The sequence below is a fragment of the Biomphalaria glabrata genome, chromosome 7, assembly GCF_947242115.1.
Source record: "Biomphalaria glabrata chromosome 7, xgBioGlab47.1, whole genome shotgun sequence".
In the NCBI taxonomy this organism is placed as follows: Eukaryota; Metazoa; Mollusca; class Gastropoda; family Planorbidae; genus Biomphalaria; species Biomphalaria glabrata.
The window spans coordinates 25,219,349-25,241,287 of record NC_074717.1 but is presented as its reverse complement, the minus strand read 5'-3'; the positions used below and the strand labels follow the sequence as shown (position 1 = coordinate 25,241,287).

At 35.2% G+C, this 21,939-nt stretch overlaps 1 protein-coding gene across 4 annotated transcripts; it reads left to right on the top strand.

Annotated features, from left to right (window-relative positions):
• Window positions 1-358: 358 nt before the first annotated feature.
• LOC106058152 (uncharacterized) lies at window positions 359-21,448 on the top strand. Of its 4 annotated transcripts, XM_056036762.1 has the most exons (6): window positions 366-952; window positions 1,166-1,250; window positions 1,349-1,470; window positions 10,276-10,434; window positions 14,643-14,741; window positions 21,117-21,448. In XM_056036762.1, the coding sequence occupies exons 3-6, from the start codon at window positions 1,354-1,356 to the stop codon at window positions 21,255-21,257; spliced, it is 516 nt and encodes a 171-aa protein (XP_055892737.1). In that variant the 5' UTR covers window positions 366-952; window positions 1,166-1,250; window positions 1,349-1,353; the 3' UTR covers window positions 21,258-21,448. The 4 variants fall into 4 exon arrangements, with proteins under 4 accessions (XP_055892739.1, XP_055892738.1, XP_055892737.1 ...); XM_056036761.1 differs by lacking the exon at window positions 1,166-1,250 and having other exon boundaries at window positions 370-952; XM_056036764.1 differs by lacking the exons at window positions 1,166-1,250; window positions 10,276-10,434 and having other exon boundaries at window positions 359-952.
• The last annotated feature ends 491 nt before the right edge of the window (window positions 21,449-21,939 follow it).

Below are 21,939 nucleotides of genomic sequence, written 5' to 3'. Positions count from 1 at the left end.
TTGGTTGAAATATAAATAATCAGTATTGTTGTAACCCAAGCTTGCACCAGTGCTTGAGGTGCGCACCTCAAGCACTGGTGCAAGGTTGGTCTATTCTGTGTTTTGGTATAAAGTAGGACTCTTAGAACTTAGACATATTACTCCCTGTGACTTTATAGCAGAAGTCCAAGTCGAAGTAGTTACTTTTACCCGTACCATTTGTCGATGCTTCATTTGCATTTATCATAAATAAATACATCGTTTACTCTTGTCAACCTGTCTTTCGTTGAGTGCCTGCCTTAGAGAGTTACAACAGTATATATTATTAACATAAGTAATAAATTCGTATACAAATAGTTTGATTTCTTTACTAGAATTCGTCCTGCCGCCACCCCTGGATCTGCCAGTGTGTCTACATCATAGTATGTGTTTACCTATGTAATCAGAGTGTGTCTTTTCAAAGTTTCAAACAAACGTCTGCCAGGTTGTTTGTGAAAAAAAACAACAACAACTGAACAATGGCTATTTCCTAGAAGAGAGAGGAGCGCCAGAGAGCATGTTCATGCTATTAATAGCTCTTATTACTTTGGTATATCCCTCCAGTACATGAACAAGTCGTGTCTATGTTAATCTTAAGAATCTTGTTCTAACGTTTAGCGTGCTTGCTTTTAAAAAACCCTCTATAACTTCTGTTTCGTGTATAGACCAGTGTATATTTTGTTAAGTGGAGTTAGTGGACTAGATAGTGATACAGGAAGTTGAGTAATTTTTGATTTAAAAGATTGAGTCAGCCAGTAAGCCTATAATCATTTATAGACAATCTTCAACTTATGATGTCCTTCAGAATCAAGACTGAGTAAATAAAACACAAACAACACTTATATATCTATATTCAGTGAGGTTTGGACTTTGAAGCAGCGCTACAAGGAGTCAAATGCAAACTTCCTTTTATTTTATCAAAGTTGACTAAGTGGTAAGTATTTTCTTTTCTTTGGTTTACAAATATATCTCTTTATTTGTTTCTATATGTTTTTCTATCAATGCAATCAAGGAGTTTGTGACGTTGATGTATTAGCTCAGACTAATAACGCAGCCATACAACTCTATGTCAGACACAAGTTTTATTTTAATTAAACTTGCACTCTAGATTACTCTTGTCACCCAATTAAACAAAGCAATGTTATAGTTCTAAATATAGGCGATGCCAGCAAATGACAGGGCTACAACTTAGGCCTACTTGAGATAATCTATTGACGGTACCGAGAGAAGAGGTCAGCAATTGTTCTCTTTTCCTTTTTCAAAACTTCTGCTTTTCAGATATGTTTGTGAAGTTTTTAAGAAAAATGTTTGTTTTGATTTTGTTGAATAGAACCGATGGAGATAAGAACAGAGGAGCACCGGGTTCAGACCACCAGGAGATGGTATCAAGAGATCCGGATACATCGTGAATATCTCACGACCATACCTGGCATTTTGAAGATGACTGAAATGGTAAGCTTTAATAATGATTTGAGCGATGTTAAAACGATATCATTTTTAGACTGTTCAAATGAATGAATTGATTTGTAAACCTTTACCTAGATACGTTGGGTAAAATACTGGGACACACAAGTTAAAATCTAGGATTCAAAAATAAAAAAAAAATAAAACGATAAAGACTGAAATTTGATTTAGTAAATTATATTAATTTAGTCCAAATTATAGTTTGGCTTTAAAAATATGTCTCTTTTTCTGTATATATCTAGGTCATTCTAGGACAAATATTACGCAGTAATCGTTTATTTGTCCGTGAATTAATTCCTTACTTTCGTTTTGACAATTTCTTGAGTTTTAATTTTTAGATGAGTGTCTAGAAGGAAAGTTTTTACAACATATGCATTAGCGTAAAATCATTACAGTTTTCAATGTCTCGAAAAAAAGATATAGATACGCTGTCTTGAAATAATAAAGAAATAGATCTATCATTACGATGCTAAGTAATGTTCTATAATTCGAACGAGTCTAAAAGGAAGCGGAAATGACGTACGGCAAATTAAAATAAGATTACTTTGGGAAAAAGAAAATATGCATTAAAAATACACGAAGCCTTTTTTTGTGTTATTTCTATTAACATTTTATATATAAACTTCGGCCTTTCGGGAAATTACCGAAAAGAAAATACAATGGTTTCATATAAAGATTGCGTTTTTTCGTGAATTTCTGCGTTCAGGCTGCAAACCTGTCAAAACCGTGTCTTTGTGAGCACCTATCTAATTTCCTGAATTAGGAGACAACACCTTTGAAAAACGATGTTGATGACGCGGGACGAAAATTTGAATTCATTTTTCTATAAATTCTAGGAAGTCTGTACTTGAAAACAAAATCTCCCTAGTGCATCTTTAGGTGACAGGAAGCATTATTTTGAATTAGAGATAGTAGTGGACATTTTTTTTCCATTGACGTCATTCGTAGTGATTTCCCTAAATGAAATGCTATGCCAACTCGTGAGACAACGTTTAGTAATCCTCGTCAACTCTTTATTGTAGACAAAAGAATTTTTTACTTTAACTAGGCAGTGTGAATAAGAAGACATTTTTTCCTTTGACGTCATTCGGAGAGATTCCCTTAAACTAAATGCTATAAGACCTCGTGCGTCAATTTTTATTGACACTCGTCAACTCTCTCTTGTTGAAAAAGACATTTTTAGTTTAACTAGAGGTATGGACAACGGCTTTGTCTGCGTGAAATGCGGATATGTACGTCGCAACTGGGTTTGCGTAGTCATGTGAAACACTGCACTGATCCTTAATCTTCGGAATGGAAGACATTGCCATTATTATTAGCCTGTATGATGTAGTCGATTTTTTTCCTTGAGGTCATTTGAAATGATGTCATTAAATGAAATTCTATAAACAGGTTTATTAACACCCGTCAACTCTCTCATATTAAAAATGAAATTTTTTAGTTTCACCAGGCCGTGTGACGTAGGAAAAGGTTTTTTTTTCCTAGATGTCATTCGGAATATTTGTTATGTATAGTCAGTCGGTGTCTGCCTATGAGTTTGTGTGATAACACAACTAGCATTATCCCCCGTCTATGCCGTTTGATTTGGTCCCAGGCTACTAATTGTTTTTTTTGCCATGCACCTCCCTCCCATAAATGCGAGTATCACTTTTCTGCAGCACCCCCCACAAACTTTCGGCCTTAAACAAACTGTCTTCTTTACACTTTCTGACTATACTTCTGCTTTTCAGTTATTTAGAAATATTTGATAGGCTCTGTGATATTTTTTGGACTGGTCCATTTTTACTTTTTACATCCTGCTCCGCCACCAGCCCCTAAAAAAAATAATTTTATTATTTGTTACATCTGATTGGCACGGACTGCTTTGTAACGCTACCGCTCCAACCATGTCTTTTACTCGTTACTTCGATTACCAGAATATCTTCACCCCCTTCCATCCACCCTACGCCTTAGGAAATGGTTGTACACATTTCTAATGCTCTCTGATGCTTTTTGGAATGAGCATTTTATAATATTGCATTCTACGCTTCGAACGCTCAATTTTTTTTTTTTTGGGGGGGGGGGGGGAGATAGCCGGAAACCCCCGACCCCTGGAATGAAGAAAGTTACTCTATATCAGGTGCTTCAAATTCTATCTACTGAGTTATATCAGCTTTGCATTATTTTGTTCTTGAGTCGAATGGCAGTGACATATTAAACATTCAATGAGAATCTAAACTCTATTCATTATTATGTTGTGTCTGGACAACATAGTAAATCTAATAGTGTGATCTCTGTGCCTAAATGTCCTTGACATTGATGCACAGACGTGAGAATTCACTGGGACAACATTAACACATGCCTTTCCATCCTCACCCACCGCACATCCCACATGTACAGAGAAAAACATCCCGTCTGTTGTTAGGACTATCTGCAGTTTATTTCTATCACAGTTTTATTATTCACTTAACGTCCAGCAGATCTATCTTTCTAATAGCCGTTACTTATACTTAAATATAGCAAACTTTCTATGTCTAAGCCTGTGAAGTGAAAGTAGTTTGTACATCTATTCAGTGATATCATTCTGAAAACTTTTATTCAACTTCAGTTGTCTGTCGGTCTTTCCGTCTGTCCAGCCTCATTGGGTTTTAATAAAAGTGTGTTCAATTCTTAGGCAGCAGTAGGCCAAGAACGAGACTGGTGCTTTGGATCACTCAGTCATGTTTTATTACCATGAAATATGAATATTAAAAAAAAGAAAATATTTTCTATGAAACTTCTGTTTTCAAACTTAAGAATGTCTCAATTCTGCAAAGACTAAAAATAAAGTAGTATCAGATAAAAAATTAATAGTATGCTTATAAAATAGGGTTTGTTGCTGAACATAAAAATTATATATGTGTCAGACCCGAATAGCCCAATTTTCAGTAAAAGAAATGACAAAAGTCATTTCTCCATAGAAGAAGCTACGAAGGCTATATAAAATACAACCACAGACCTATATATACTACAATAAATATAGGTTTTTGATTGCTAGTTACGATTTATTTAGGTAGGTGCTGTTTTACTATTACATACCAAGTATTAGAGTTTAGAAAAACCCAGCTTTGTTTCTTGTACAACGCTATTAGCAAACACCTCATATCATCTCTCCATTAGTATATTTAGATCTATAATCTAATTCTAGTCTAGATCTATATATAAAAATTGAATAGATCTAGTAATAGTATAGATTCTATCTTGAGACTAGATTGCCGAGTCTAGCCTATGCTATGCCTATAGTCAGTTTTTATTAGAAAAAAGTCTAGATATTAATAAAGACTAAAGTTTTTTAATTATTAGATTATTGGATATAGACATAAAACATAGATCTAATAATACTGTAATACGTTTACTATACTCTATACTTAATCTACTAAACTAGAGATCTATCTATAGATCTATCTATAATCTAGTCAATCTAGATCTATACAATATTCATTATAATACTTCTACTTATAATGACTTATTTAATAAGTTAGTACTTAGACTTAGATCTATTATAGTTTATTAATAGATTTACTTTTCAATGCCTAGACCTAATAATAAAATTGCGAATGATGTCTATAATGACTGATTTTTTATTTTTTTTTTAATAATAATAGGCCTACTAAATCTAGGTCTAGACTCTACTTAAATCTAGTCTAAAATAATGACTGTCTAAGACTCTAGATGATTGAGAAGTTCACATAGAGATGTTTTTAATAATACAACATGTCGGCTGAAAGTATATAAAGTGCTTTTTTTTTTTAAAAATAAAAAAGAGGCTCCGGCACTCAGTGATAGATTGCCTAACTTTCAACTAATAATAAAATTAACAATTAAAGTTGAATTACAAGAAAAGTAATCATTTTTCCCGACATTGAAAAAAGGTGCCGGTACCGTCACAAAAATATATGTATATCTCAATCTTCTTTCATTTTTTTTTTTTTGCGGGGTTATTGCTACTTAATACATTGATACCGGATCGATTTAAATAGGGCCTAAGGATACAACCAGGATTTCGAGCATTGGATAAATTTAGTTTTTAAGTACAAAGTTTTATGGAAGAGGCAATATATTAGTTGTTTGAAGTTTGTAACTTCTTAAATTCAGGCTAAAAATATCGAAACCTACATTTATACACTCATTTCTAAACAATTAGAAGAGATGGACTGACTCATTGTGTAGCTTGTGTACATCTGCAAAAACACAAACTCTCTTTGTAATCTTATCAGTTAGACTTTCAAAACTATTAAAAGAAAAACTTAGTGATTATTTTTACTGTATAATTCTATTATTATTCCTTTTTAGAATTAGGATATAAACAAAAATTTGCTATATGACTTTATCTAATAGAAAAAAATGAAACTTACGTCTATTTATGCGGTTATTTATAGTTACCTACTAATATAAAATATATTGAACTAACACGTACATTCATCATAATGCAGCCATGCGAATTTTCGTTTATAAACATAGCATTATTTAGGACCAATATTTTACAAAGGCTGCTTGGAGAAATCAGGTATACCCATTTGGAAAAAAACAACCCCATTACTCAAGAAAAATTTAAGAAACTAGAACAGACACAAAATAAACAGTGACATTAATAACAAAATAATATTCAAAATTGATTAGAGTAACACCTTTTTAAGTAATCATTTAAAGTTTAAAATCTCTACAATTTTTTTCAACAATTATTTTGTGTATGAAATTGTGTATCGGAAAATGCCGGGTACATGAAATAAGCTAGTCCTAAAAAAACAACACAGATCTTGGGTAAAATACTCATTAAATAAAGTACTGTAAATGTGTAGTTTCACGCGCTAGTTTCAGGTCTTTTATTTTTATAGCCTCTATCGGGTTATATCCCAACTACCCGTATTTTTGTGCAGAATTTTTTTCTCTATCAGGTACACTGAAAATTATAGCATAATAATGTCAGTTTAATTTAAAAAGAGAACTGAAAAATACAAAGATATATAGGGAAAAAAGCCACTTCCGGCCCAATACTTTTTAATCAAAGAAACGAAACGGACTAGTCCAACAAACCCTATTGACATTACATTTTTCTTTCCAAAAAAGAGGGAAAAGCGTATAAAATGTTAAAAATATATAAGATGTGGAACGCTGAGTTAGGAATTTACATTAAGGAATAGCGATCCCTTTTTCAAAATTCTTATTTTTTTAATGTTATACAATTTTACAGTTTATTTTTCCTTTCTTTAGTGACCTCAAAACACTTCAAAAATATATTTAAAAAGTCTATATGTTTAAAATATTATATTTGTTAAATGAAATAGGCCCTGGGCAGTTCTACCGATGAAATAGGCTCTGGGCAGTTCTACCCATGAAATAGGCCCTGGGCAGTTCTACCGATAGTCCGTCCTTACAATTTGTTTCGGATTTTCATTTATGAGAAGAACGACCTCAGAAGAAAATAGAGATCAAAGTTCAGGTCTTGGTGTAGGTCCTTGCAAAAAGAAAAATTAAAATTAAAATTAAAATTTAAAAAGGGCACAAATTACGGTAACATTTTTTAAAAGAATAATCCTAGTTCCTTATTATAAAATATTATTAAAAGTAACTAAATCCGTTCTCTGTTCCAATTTCTCGAGTTATGTCGTTCTCTGTTCCGATTTCTCGAGTTATGTCGTTCTCTGTTCCTATTTCTCGAGTTATGTCGTTCTCTGTTCCGATTTCTCGAGTTACGTCGTTCTCTGTTCCGATTTCTCGAGTTATGTCCTCAAAGGAATAAAACGTTGGAAGAATTCGAAAGTCCACATATTTTTTTTCTCAAAAGGTTTCAGAATGACCCTGTCAGAGAATGAATTAGCCGTTCCATAAGCATAACGATGATTTCATTGGAGTCCTTCAGTCCTAAGACAATAATGGCTAATCCTTGGAGGACGGGACTGGACCCAATATTTGAGCAATACATGATTGCCAGGAACTCGGTTGGTTCTCAGAAGTTATTTGAGACTCATGCCACTGGAATCATTATATAAGTATTTGAGAGCTTATGTTCATTACCACATCTGGCAATAAGAACAAAGCTTTGATCAATAGGCTATACATCTTAAAGCTTTGATCAATAGGCTATACATCTTAAAGCTTTGATCAATAGGCTATACATCTTAAAGCTTTGATCACTAGGCTATACATCTTAAAGCTTTGATCACTAGGCTATACATCTTAAAGCTTTGATCAATAGGCTATACATCTTAAAGCTTTGATCAATAGGCTATACATCTTAAAGCTTTGATCAATAGGCTATACATCTTAAAGCTTTGATCAATAGGCTATACATCTTAAAGCTTTGATCAATAGGCTATACATCTTAAAGCTTTGATCACTAGTCTATACATCTTAAAGCTTTGATCACTAGGCTATACATCTTAAAGCTTTGATCACTAGGCTATACATCTTAAAGCTTTGATCACTAGGCTATACATCTTAAAGCTTTGATCAATAGGCTATACATCTTAAAGCTTTGATCAATAGGCTATACATCTTAAAGCTTTGATCACTAGGCTATACATCTTAAAGCTTTGATCAATAGGCTATACATCTTAAAGCTTTGATCACTAGGCTATACATTTTAAAGCTTTGATCATTAGGCTATACATCTTAAAGCTTTGATCAATAGGCTATACATCATAATCAGTATGCAAGTTAAAAGTTGTACTTTTGTGTGTTCTTGAAACTGTACTTTAATATTTTATTGATAATTAATATCAGGTGTCCAACTAAACAAAACGGTTTGAGAAATGAAGCATGAAGCCCCCCCCCCTCCCAGCCCAAAATAAAAATATGAAGGAAGATTCATTTTCCAAACATTATTTATATTGTTTCTTTGCGACATTTGTAAAGAAGTTGAAGATAGCTACGTCATAAAACGCATAATGATGCGCATACATCATGAAAACTACACCATGAGTAGTACACATCATGATTAGTACCCATCATCAACGAATCACTCCTGCTCCCTGAACTCTATACTCTCCTCTGCCGCTGTTGGGAAACAGGTCATGTCCCACAGGACATGCGTGACGCAACTATAGTCACAATATACAAGAACAAAGGGGATCGGAGTGACTGCAACAACTATAGGGGTATCTCTCTCCTCAGTATAGTGGGCAAAATCTTTGCTAGAGTGGCACTATCCAGGCTGCAAGTGATAGCTTCTAGAGTCCACCCAGAGTCTCAGTGTGGATTCAGGAGTGGTAGATCCACTATAGACATGATATCTTCTCTACGACTACTGCAGGAGAAATTCAGAGAGACAGACCCATTTACATTGTTTTTGTTGATCTGACTAAAGCTTTTGACATGGTCAGCAGAAGTGGCCTTTTCAAACTCCTGAGGAAAATAGGTTGCCCTCCAAAACTACTGAAGTTAATTGAGTGTTTTCACGAGGAAACTAAATGTACTGTCAAATTCAATGGAGCCCAATCAGCACCTTTTGAGGTTTGCAGTGGTGTCAAGCAGGGATGTGTGCTCGCACCTACTCTGTTTGGCATATTCTTCTCCTGTCTACTGCATTATGCGTACAGCGACATAAACGAAGGTGTGTTTCTCCATACAAGATCCTCTGGAAAACTATTTAATGTATCAAGGCTGCGGGCAAAAACCAAGGTTAGGAAGCTACTTGTCAGGGAACTCCTGTATGCTGATGATGCAGCTATTGTGGCTGATTCTGATATTCAGCTACAGTCCATGGTTGACAAACTATCTGCTGCTTGCCAGAAGTTCGGCTTAAACATCAGTCAAAGCAAGACTAAGATACTTGTCCAAAACACAAACACTGCACCTCAAGTAAGCATTAATGGCCAACCACTAGAAGTTGTTGATCACTTTTGTTACCTTGGCTCCATCATATCCAACAACACTCTACTGGATAAAGACATAAACAACAGGATAGCCAAGGCAATGGCCACCATGTCACGGTTGCAGAAAAGAGTCTGGGACAACATATTGCTGACTAGCAGTACCAAAGCCCTAGTCTACCGGACCTGTGTGTTGAGCACCTTGCTGTACGGAAGTGAAACATGGTCAACCTATTCATGGCAGGAAAAAAAGCTGAATGTCTTCCACCTCCGATGCCTAAGGCGGATCTTTAAAATAAGGTGGCAAGATAAGATAACCAATGAGGAAGTGCTACATAGAGCAGGATGCCAGGACATCCGCTCTGTTATCAGCAGCAGACGCCTTGGCTGGCTTGGTCACGTTCGTAGAATGCCAGTAGGTCGTCTTCCACAGGACAACCTGTATGGCGATCTAATAGAAGGCAGGAGAGCCGCTGGTCGCCCACTTTTACGTTATACGGATGTATGCAAACGCGACATGAAGCTCTTCAAAATCGACACTGGCAACTGGGAAGAGGTGGCACTGGACAGATCCACATGGAGAGAGAGCATAAAGGAAGGGTCACAGATTGCAGATGTCATACACAACAGAAGCAGAAAGAAGGGTGAAAATGCAACGGCGCCTGGTGATTATATATGCCCAACCTGCGATCGCAGCTGTGTATCAAGGATTGGCCTCTTTAGTCACACAAGAAGTTGCAAAGGGAAAAGATCGTCTCTCGAGACGTAAAATGCCACAGACATCAGTTGCCGTTCTTATGTTTACATGTGCTTGTAACTCGTCCGTATGAATGTGTTCACGAAATATGTGTTGTGTAATCATTCAGTGTATTCAAGCCATACTAAGCGGACATGGTTTTAGACTCTGTTATCATTATGTTCATAACATTGCTCTAGTCAGTTATTATGTCTTTTCACTCCACAGGGTCTGTGCATTCTTATCATCATCTGCGTTTCCTCTGCTTACTGGTCTGCCGATGGGTGGGTACACTTTGCTGCGGTGAGCTGCCTGACCCTTGTTATCATCAATTTCATTTGCCACTTGACAGATATCTACCATTTCTTTATATTTTGGCATTTTCTAGTAAGTCAATTTCATGATCAAATCTATACCATTGTAAATTTACTCTTATCAGCTGACAAACTCTGCATGAGTCTAAACTGGGTGGTTGGACTAAAATGTCGAAAACGATTTCCCTAGAATTGAGACACAGTTTATATAAAGTATGTCTGTTAAAAGTCTTGCTGATATTATTGTAGTGTTACGCTGACTGACGACATGATACCACTTGATAAGGAGATAAATTGATTATTACATTGTTAATATTCACATGTATTCAATGAACTGATAGTTATGAAGATAAGGTCTACTTGCATACTAAATATTAAAAATTAAACGTTCGATTTCAGAAAACAAAAATGTAGTCCTTGCATCAGAATTTTGCAAGATCTAGAGTATCATGATATCAGATTTTCATATTTTTTCGAGCCTTTTGTGATCGAGACGGGACGGATGGACAGATTACACAAAATAATACGGCTATTCCACTTTCTTGGGTTCCTTAAAACAAAAAGAAAACGACACGCAGAAAACACTATTGGCTCGGTAAAATGTATTTCACTAAGATCTTTGAGCCAGTTTTCTTTGCTGTTGACTGACAGTATGTGACTTTGAAAGTTTTCTTCGCTGTTGACTGATAGTATGTGCCTTTGAAAGTTTTCTTTGTTGTTGACTGATAGTATGTGACTTTGAAAGTTTTCTTTGCTGTTGACTGACAGTATGTGCCTTTGAAGGTTTACATAAACGGAGACTAATCATTTTGCTTGTAGAACAAAAGTGTTTTTTTTTTTCGTTGACATTTTTTTAATATTACGACCCTAAGCTTATTTTGTCTATTTCAAAATCATTTCAAAAGCTCATCTTCTATTATTATTATATTTTTTCTTTCCATTATAACGCCCTTATATTTCTCCACATCGCTTTTCTTTCATTGGTAAAAAAAAAAGTAATTTGAATCTAAGAGAAGATTACAATAGTTCGATTCAGTGGCGTCACTTGGGATGTGGGGGGTGCGGGCCGCACCGTTAAATAAAAGTAAAGTTCCCCTTTCAGACCTTGCGATCTATAGGGCAGATGATGTTAAAGTCATCTGTTTCTTCGGCCAACGGTTAACGATGAGGGTGTCATGTGGCCAGCACAGCAACCAACCGCCTTTACTTTCACTAACCAAAATCAGGTACCCATTAGAGCTGGATGGACTCAGGAGCACCCTAAAAATTCGAAATTCAAAATCCCAGTCTGCACCGAGCTTTGAACCCAGGACCCTAGGTTTGGAAGCCAAGCACTTAACCACTTGTCCACCACCCCCCAGCCTTGTACCGCACCGGGTGACACCCAAAAGGGGTTGCTAAATCCTGTACTTTTCAGATAAAGGCAGTAATTAACCGCTCTCTCCCTTAGATAAGTTTTGTTTTTTTCTTTTTTAATTTGCTTGTTGTTATTATAGTCATGGAATCTACAAGGCTTTATTATAACAGAATAACCAGTATAAACACTGGATGGGAAACCAATTATACACTGCGCAAAGATATATTTAGAATTCCTTAATCAAACTCAGTGTTTCCCAAACTGTGTTCCGCGGAACCCTAGTGCTCAGCGAGGCCTGAATAGTTGTTCCAAGAACTACTGGAATAATTAATTTGTAAGCCACCATGTGAATTTACCTCTCTAAAAAATTAAGCTAAGTGTTCCGCTAAATACTCAGAATGTGCGAAGTGTTCCGTTAAACAACAAGTTTGGGAATCACTGATCTAACTAGTCTAATTTGATGTTTTAATGACTAAGAAAAGCTAACGCAAAAGACAGCTGCAGACAGCGGAAATATAACTTAAATCAACCACAAGCAGACTTCGGGTTTTTGTCTGGGTTACATGTGATATTTTGTGCTATACTTTAATCTCGGACTAGAATACATTCGCCTTATTATTAGTTCATCCAGAGTCTCTATATGCAAACACAGGTTTCCAAATTTGATTAGAGTAACACCATGAGTAAAATGACTAAACTTAGAGACACTTCAGGACAGAAGGATAACACGTAAAGTAGCTATAATAAATAATTTACAAATAGAACAAAAACTAATGAAATACTCAGAAAGATACAAAGAGAGAGGCACATTTCTTATTCCAAACACTAGAACAAAATCTTACAAGTGTTCCTTCTTCCTTAGTGCTATTAGAGAATAGAATGGGTTGCCTGAATCAAAAAGGACAATTAACGTTTTAGCAGAGTTTAAGTCACTGATTATCATGCACGTCTTGTTTGAGATGAATAGGACGTAATTATCTTCTTTTTTTTGAAGTAATGTCTGTAATATATAAGATAAAAAGAAGATAAAAAATTTTTTGTTTGTTAATGCAAAGTTACTCTTCGTTCTGGAAATGAACATTAATGTTCCTCGTATCTCAAGACGGCCGCCATGTTGTTAGGTTTCTTTACTGGTTTAACTGAGTATGCACAAAGATGGTCAATAGAATTATTTAGATCAGTGGTTCCCAAACTTTTTTGTCTCGTAGACCCCTTGCCATGTTTTTAAGTTTTCGGTAGACCCCCCAGCATTTTTTTGAAAATTCATTAACTTCAGATGTGCTTTTCTCACTCATTACTATGCGATATATATTTATTGATGACATTCAAAGCAAATTAATGCAAAATAAAATTTAATATGCATTACAAGAAGTAATTAAGCAACAACAACAACAAAAAAAAAACGCCTATTGGTGGGCAGCTTTGATAATAAAATTTCAATCTTGGGCTTCTATTTAGTTCGGGTTAACATTCTATCTTCTCGATTAGATGATGTCTGACTGATTTAAATTTGGAAAGTAAGAAAATGTATCATTGTCATTGTATGCTTCATTAATTTAATCCTCACATGAAACACTGAGATTATGCCTTCGTGTTGATCAAATTTAGGTTATCACATTGTAGCTGCAAGTTAACCTCATTCAATTTATGAAACAAGTTTGTGAAATAGACTATGTCCTATTCCCTTTTAATGTCTGTGTTTTAAAATAGGATCTTAGCAACCAAGAACTCAGAAAAAATAGTGTCAAAGATAAGCCTTTCGAAAACTATCATACTTCAGTGTGAAGGAGCAATTGATCAAAATTTCAGGCAAAAAGCAATTCTTTATGAATTTCTTGATTCATAACAAAAATATAATAATACCACTAAATTATCAGGCAAGGTTAACTAGTCCAGCTTTTTAAAAAAGTAAATCGTAATAACACGATAACCATTCATTGTCCAAAACTCATTACACCTTTGAACCGTATTGTTGCTTAGAGGAATTTTTAATGATATCAGATATAGGATTGTGTAAAACAGATTGTAAAACCTCTTCAATGGTTGGCAAAGTCAATATTTTGCTTATTGAGCAGTTTTTTAGAGTTTGATATAAGCCTAAGTAAATATATTGTAAGACGCTCACAAACCTATTCTCTTCTATGATGTTTAATCAACATTTTTCTACTGTGGCTTAATTCTTAATGTTCCAGCTTCGATGGTTTCATAGCGACATAGCTTCAAACTTTGTTACATAAAAATAAAGAACAAATGCAATAGTTGTTCAACAAAGAAAGAATGAAGCCAAATTTTTAATAACCAACAATTTAGGGTCAACATTTTATTTTATAGACTCGGCCATGTAAATGATTACTTTCATGTAGACACAATTAAGGTATTTAAAATAATACATTAAAATCTTTAAATAAAAAAAAATCATTCCACTAACAGGGTTGAAATTCAAAGGATTAACTAAGGTACAAATCATGTGTGAACGAGTCAATTTCATGAATGGACCTGCTTCAATGAGATCCGCCTTCGTAGACCCCCATTAACAGGCCATAGACCCCCAATTTATTTTTTCACTTCCGTAGACCCCTTGGAAGTCCTCGTAGACCCCTGGGGGTCTATATAGACCACTTTGGGAATCACTGATTTAGATGATATTTATATTTCCTTATTTCCTGATGGGTTGCTGCTTATGTCAGCTATTGTGTCGGCGGTAGGGGCACCTATACATCCGGGTATTGCAGCAGCTGCAGTAAGTGAACTCAATACATTACATTCAAAGAAGAAAATATAATAACCATAGACCTACAAATTGTATTGTATGTCTATGCTAGTAACGGTACAAACGTATCTCTGAAAAAGAAGACTTACATTCTAATCTATTCTACAAGATAGTGGTTTCTGAATCTTAAGTTTGATGCCTATTTTGTTTTCAGGAGTTTATTGAATATTGTATTTCTGATGGGTTGCTGCTTATGTCAGCTATTGTGTCGGCGGTAGGGGCACCTATACATCCAGGTATTGCAGCAGCTGCAGTAAGTGAACTCAATAGATCTACATTTCTTTTTATAGCCACACCTAAAGAATATTATACAAACAAAAGCTGTATCTGGATTTGTAACCTCGAATTGGCAGCCACACGTTCTATAGCGTTCAATAGATTTCCTCGAAAATGTAAATAATAAGCGCAATCATGGCCGGACTTAGGAAGGGCAGGCGGGAGCACAACCTAGAGGTATCCACTTGAAAAGGGTACCCTACAGTAGAGAACAATCCATATTTCGAAGGTTCATCAATTTTATTTTTCAATATTTTTTTTTTCGCATTTTTACTGACAGTACTTTAAATCTTACAGTTGGCCACACTGTCGTGTCCGCGTATGGTGTGCTAGTAATATTCTCCGGATTAACTACATAGCGTAAAAAACCCCCCCATAAAAAATGTGATTTTTTTTCACTAAAATATGCATATTATATAATCTAATTTTGTTGAGGGAGGGAATTGAAATATAATTTACAAGTACTTCTTTCTTTTATAATATGACATGCTTTTAAATATTTGTGATTTAATTAATAATTAGATTTTTATTAATGCGATAGAAAAAGTGTAGTGGCCTCCACACACTTCAACCGGCCCTGAATACAAAACAAAAAATTAAAAATTATGGAATATTTTCATTCCTGGCGTAAAAACTATAAATAGCTAGCGTTTTGGTGTATCCGTTGTATAAAAAATAGAGCAAGTGTTGATAACTCTGGTTGATAAGTCATGATAAGTAATGATAAGTAATGATAAGTCATGTTATTTTTTTGTAAAGATTTCTAATACGTTTTTTTGGGTAACTTTTAGCACTCCAAATTCAAATTTTCTAATGTTATCCGCTTCTAGCACAAAATAATTTTAATATGGAAGGAGCAGAAGACTTCTCTACTAGAAAATAACTTAGTTAAAAACGAATAGGTAACTAACTAGCGGTTCTAAAGGTAACTAACTAGCGGTGCTAAAGGTAACTAACTAGCGGTACTAAAGGTAACTAACTAGCGGTTCTAAAGGTAACTAACTAGCGGTACTAAAGGTAACTAACTAGCAGTTCTAAAGGTAACTAACAAGCGGTTCTAAAGGTAACTAGCTAGCGGTTCTAAAGGTAACTAGCTAGCGGTTCTAAAGGTAACTAACTGGCAGTTCTAAAGGTAACTAACTAGCAGTTCTAACGGTAACTAACTAGCAGTTCTAAAGGTAACTAACTAGCAGTTCTAAAGGTAACTAACAAGCGGTTCTAGAGGTAACTAACTAGCGGTTCTAAAGGTAACTAACTAGCGGTTCTAAAGGTAACTAGCTAGCGGTTCTAAAGGTAACTAACTAGAGGTTACAAAGGTAACTAACTAGCGGTTCTAAAGGTAACTAACTGGCAGTTCTAAAGGTAACTAACTAGATTTTCTAAAGGTAACTAACTAGATTTTCTAAAGGTAACTAACTAGCGGTTCTAAAGGTAACTAACTAGAGGTTATAAAGGTAACTAACTGGCAGTTCTAAAGGTAACAAACTAGATTTTCTAAAGGTAACTAACTAGCGGTTCTAAAGGTAACTAACTAGCGGTTCTAAAGATAACTAACTGGCAGTTCTAAATGTAACTAACTAGCGGTACTAAAGGTAACTAACTAGAGGTTATAAACGTAACTAACTAGCGGTTCTAGAGGTAACTAACAAGCGGTTCTAGAGGTAACTAACAAGCGGTTATAAAGGTAACTAACTAGCGGTTCCAAAGGTAACTAACTAGCGGTTCTAAAGGTAACTAACTAGGGGGTTCTAAAGGTAAATAACTAGCGGTTCTAAAGATAACTAACTAGAGGTTCTAAAGGTAACTAACTAGCGGTTCTAAATGTAACTAACTAGCGGTTCTAAAGGTAACAAACTGGCAGTTCTAAAGGTAACTAACTAGAGGTTATAAAGGTAACTAACTAGCGGTTCCAAAGGTAACTAACTAGCGGTTCTAAAGGTAACTAACTAGGGGGTTCTAAAGGTAAATAACTAGCGGTTCTAAAGGTAACTAACTAGCGGTTCTAAAGATAACTAACTGGCAGTTCTAAAGGTAACTAACTGGCAGCTCTAAAGGTAACTAACTAGAGGTTCTAAAGGTAACTAACTAGCGGTTCTAAAGGTAACTAACTAGCTGTACTAAAGGTAGCTAACTAGCGGTTCTAAATGTAACTAACTAGCGGTTCTAAAGGTAACTAACTAGCGGTTCTAAAGGTAACTAACTAGCTGTACTAAAGGTAGCTAACTAGCGGTTCTAAAGGTAACTAACTAGCGGTTCTAAAGATAACTAACTGGCAGTTCTAAAGGTAACTAACTAGATTTTCTAAAGGTAACTAACTAGATGTTATAAAGGTAACTAACTAGCGGTTCTAGAGGTAACTAACTAGCGGTTCTAAAGGTAACTAACTAGCGGTTCTAAAGGTAACTAACTAGCGGGTCTAAAGGTAATAAACTAGCGGTTCTAAAGGTAACTAACTGGCAGCTCTAAAGGTAACTAACTAGCGGTTCTAAAGGTAACTTACTAGCGGTTCTATAGGTAACTAATCAGCGGTTCTAAAGGTAATAAACTAGCGGTTCTAAAGGTAACTAACGGGCAGCTCTAAAGGTAACTAACTAGCGGTTCTAAATGTAACTAACTAGCGGTTATAAAGGTAACAAACTGGCAGTTCTAAAGGTAACTAATTAGAGGTTCTAAAGGTAACTAACTAGCGGTTCTAAAGGTAACCAATTAGAGGTTTTATAGGTAACTAACTAGCGGGTCTAAAGATAACTAACTAGAGGTTCTAAAGGTAACTAACTAGCGGTTCTAAATGTAACTAACTAGCGGTTTTAAAGGTAACAAACTGGCAGTTCTAAAGGTAACTAGCTAGAGGTTCTAAAGGTAACTAACTAGCGGTTCTAAAAGTAACCAATTAGAGGTTCTATAGGTAACTAACCAGCGGTTCTAAAGGTAATAAACTAGCGGTTCTAAAGGTAACTAACTGGCAGCTCTAAAGGTAACTAACTAGAGGTTCTAAAGGTAACTATTGACAGTTCTAAAGGTAACTAACTAGCGGTTCTAAAGGTAACTAACTAGCGGTTTTAAAGGTAACTAACTAGCGGTTCTAAAGGTAACTAACTGTCTGGTCTAAAGGTAACTAACTAGCGGTTCTAAAGGTAACTAACTAGAGGTTATAAAGGTAACTAACTAGGGGGTTCTAAAGTTAAATAACTAGCGGTTCTAAAGATAACTAACTAGAGGTTCTAAAGGTAACTAACTAGCGGTTCTAAATGTAACTAACTAGCGGTTCTAAAGGTAACAAACTGGCAGTTCTAAAGGTAACTAACTAGAGGTTCTAAAGGTAACTAACTAGCGGTTCTAAAGGTAACCAATTAGAGGTTCTATAGGTAACTAACCAGCGGTTCTAAAGGTAATAAACTAGCGGTTCTAAAGGTAACTAACTAGCGGTTCTAAAGGTAACTAACTGGCAGCTCTAAAGGTAACTAACTAGAGGTTCTAAAGGTAACTAACTAGCGGTTCTAAAGGTAACTAACTAGCTGTACTAAAGGTAGCTAACTAGCGGTTCTAAAGGTAACTAACTAGCGGTTCTAAAGATAACTAACTGGCAGTTCTAAAGGTAACTAACTAGATTTTCTAAAGGTAACTAACTAGATGTTATAAAGGTAACTAACTAGCGGTTCTAGAGGTAACTAACTAGCGGTTCTAAAGGTAACTAACTAGCGGTTCTAAAGGTAACTAACTAGCGGGTCTAAAGGTAATAAACTAGCGGTTCTAAAGGTAACTAACTGGCAGCTCTAAAGGTAACTAACTAGCGGTTCTAAAGGTAACTAACTAGCGGTTCAATAGGTAACTAACCAGCGGTTCTAAAGGTAATAAACTAGCGGTTCTAAAGGTAACTAACGGGCAGCTCTAAAGGTAACTAACTAGCGGTTCTAAATGTAACTAACTAGCGGTTATAAAGGTAACAAACTGGCAGTTCTAAAGGTAACTAACTAGAGGTTCTAAAGGTAACTAACTAGCGGTTCTAAAGGTAACCAATTAGAGGTTTTATAGGTAACTAACTAGCGGGTCTAAAGATAACTAACTAGAGGTTCTAAAGGTAACTAACTAGCGGTTCTAAATGTAACTAACTAGCGGTTTTAAAGGTAACAAACTGGCAGTTCTAAAGGTAATTAGCTAGAGGTTCTAAAGGTAACTAACTAGCGGTTCTAAAAGTAACCAATTAGAGGTTCTATAGGTAACTAACCAGCGGTTCTAAAGGTAATAAACTAGCGGTTCTAAAGGTAACTAACTGGCAGCTCTAAAGGTAACTAACTAGAGGTTCTAAAGGTAACTATTGACAGTTCTAAAGATAACTAATTAGCGGTTCTAAAGGTAACTAACTAGCGGTTTTAAAGGTAACTAACTAGCGGTTCTAAAGGTAACTAACTGTCTGGTCTAAAGGTAACTAACTAGCGGTTCTAAAGGTAACTAACCAGAGGTTATAAAGGTAACTAAATAGCGGTTATAAAGGTAACTAACTAGCGGTTCCAAAGGTAACTAACTAGAGGTTCTAAAGGTAACTAGCTAGCGGTTCTAAAGGTAACTAACTAGAGGTTATAAAGGTAACTAACTAGCGGTTCTAAAAATAACTACCTAGCGGTTCTAAAGGTAACTAACTAGCGGTTCTAAAGGTAACTAACTAGAGGTTCTAAAGGAACTGTGATAAAACTTAGTTTTTGGATATGAAGAACATCAGCTACCATTGAGATAGCTCAATTGAACTTCCTTCACATTTTATAGTTAGTCATGAACATCTCCAAACGATGACCAAATATAAACATATAGAGCAGTGAGATTCATAAAAAACGAATATTCACATTTGACTAGAGTAGCATCTTTAGTAAAATCACTAAATTTAGAAAGCCTTCAGGCTAGAAGACTTAAAAGTAAGGTAGTAATTATACATAAAACACTGAACCATAATATAAAAACAAATTTAATAAAATGCTCAGAAAGACACCAAGATAAAGAAATAATCAACAAATACAAATACAAAATTTAATATTTAATGAAATACTCAGAAAGACACAAAGATAAAGGCATAATGCTCGTTCCATATGCTAGGACAAATTTGTACAAATGCTTCTTCTTCCCTAGTGCTATTAGAGCATGGAATGGGTTGCCTGTGTCAGCCAGGAAAAACAGTGACTTGGCAGAGTTTAGGTCATTGGTTAATATGCATGACTAAATGCATGCCGCGTAGGACGTAATAATCTTCTTTTTTTGAAGTAACGTCTGTATCATATAAGATAAGATACGATTTAACCCTAGTGAGCAAACGTCTATTTACTTATAGCTTAAACGTGTTTGTTATGTTCAATGTAATGCAGTCAAAAAATGTGCTTTGTTTGATACGTTTCGATCATTAAGGTGCGAACTCACGACAAGTGAGACAACAGTCCGAAGCACTTATTACACGACCAGTCAGACTAGAACTCTATTTACATATGTATAGAAGGACCTAGGCTACTAGAGTTGTCTTGTTGATATCACCATAACAACTATGGTTTCGTGTGCTCTGTGTTACCTGCTACCTTGGAGGGTACAAGCATGCGGGCCTTCTATTTGTTGTTTAGTTTTCTCTCCATGGTTTCCTTTTTTTTTGTTTTAGCTTCTTCATGGACAATATCTTGCTAAACTTGTCTTGCCTAGTCCTGACGATCTCAGGTCATGGCCGTAGCCTCTAGACTCTAAGATGGTGTTCATGGACAATATCTTGCTAAACTTGTCTTGCCTAGTCCTGACGATCTCAGGTCATGGCCGTAGCCTCTAGACTCTAAGATGGTGTTTGTTTTTTTAACAGTTGTCAAGAAAGCAACGTGGTTACTGACTTCTTGCACTCCTTCAAGCCCTAAGACCTTAATAATCACATTTCCTTTGGGTATATGTTTAAAACGGTTTAGTTTTCTTAGATTTTTGACAAGTAATGTTATTTTAGCAACCGAAATAGCTTTAGACATAGGATGAAAGTCTAGTGTAAAGCTTAACAGGTTTATTTATTTTCTTACTAACAACTAGCTTTAATCATTAAACTGCGGGATAATAAAGGACAGTGTTCTACATGACGTTGACTTTATTTGGTTATTTCAATATAATAATAATAATAATAATAATATTTATTATCTATTAGAAAATATATGTCTTACAAATATTATTATCAGCACTATTGTTAGATTTATTTTAGATATTTTAGATTATTATAACGAGCGCGTCCTTTTAATTACATTCATGATTCCCTTGACAATTACTCATTTAGAAAGAGTGTTGGACTATGAAAACAAATAAATAAAATAAGTGTCTCTCTAATTATGAATTTTTTAAAAACTTTTAGGTTTTCAACTTCCTTGCACTGGCTGTGTTTGGGGTGGATACGTACTACATGTTCAAAGCCTGGCAGGAGCACAAACGTCAGCTGGTGGGCGCAGCTGTGGTCACTGAGGTCACTACTACAACTACAACACCTACTAAATAGAATGTCAAGAACCATCCACAAGATTCTCAACACTGGGAGAGTATAAGTACATGACAATAGAGTCAAGTATCAGATGGAAGTATTATTAATAGTTGTGAGAAGTAAGATTATAGTCAGCGCCAAAAATAGGAGCAACTACAAGGGACAAGCGTTAATGTGGGCTGCACAAAATAAATATCTAAACTATCTGATTAGTATGTCGAGCCTGATTCCATTGTTGCTGTTTAATGCATATTTTCTATAAGCATAGGCTACTGTTGGGGTGTGGGCGCCAGACTTTTGAACTGCTGTATCAACACTGATAGGTTTTTAATGACACACATTTGTACAAGCTTTGATGTGTGGTGCTCATCGTCAAGCTATTCCTTAAAAAATCTATATGGAGACAAAGAATGTTTATATTACGAACTTCTAGTGTGCATTAAAACAATTGATACTATGGCGTGATAATGGATAAAACATTTTACCATTCTTATCTATAATTGAACGAGTTCTGGGTTTATTTGGAATAGCTACATAAGACCAAACACTAAACCATACTAACTAAACCAAATGTTTTCGTCGAGATTACATCTTTCGAACATCCTTTCCAAGATTACATTACTCGAATATAATTTCTTAGATTACAAGATTACATCACCCAAACATTTTTTCTAAGTCGACATCATTTGAATATCATTTA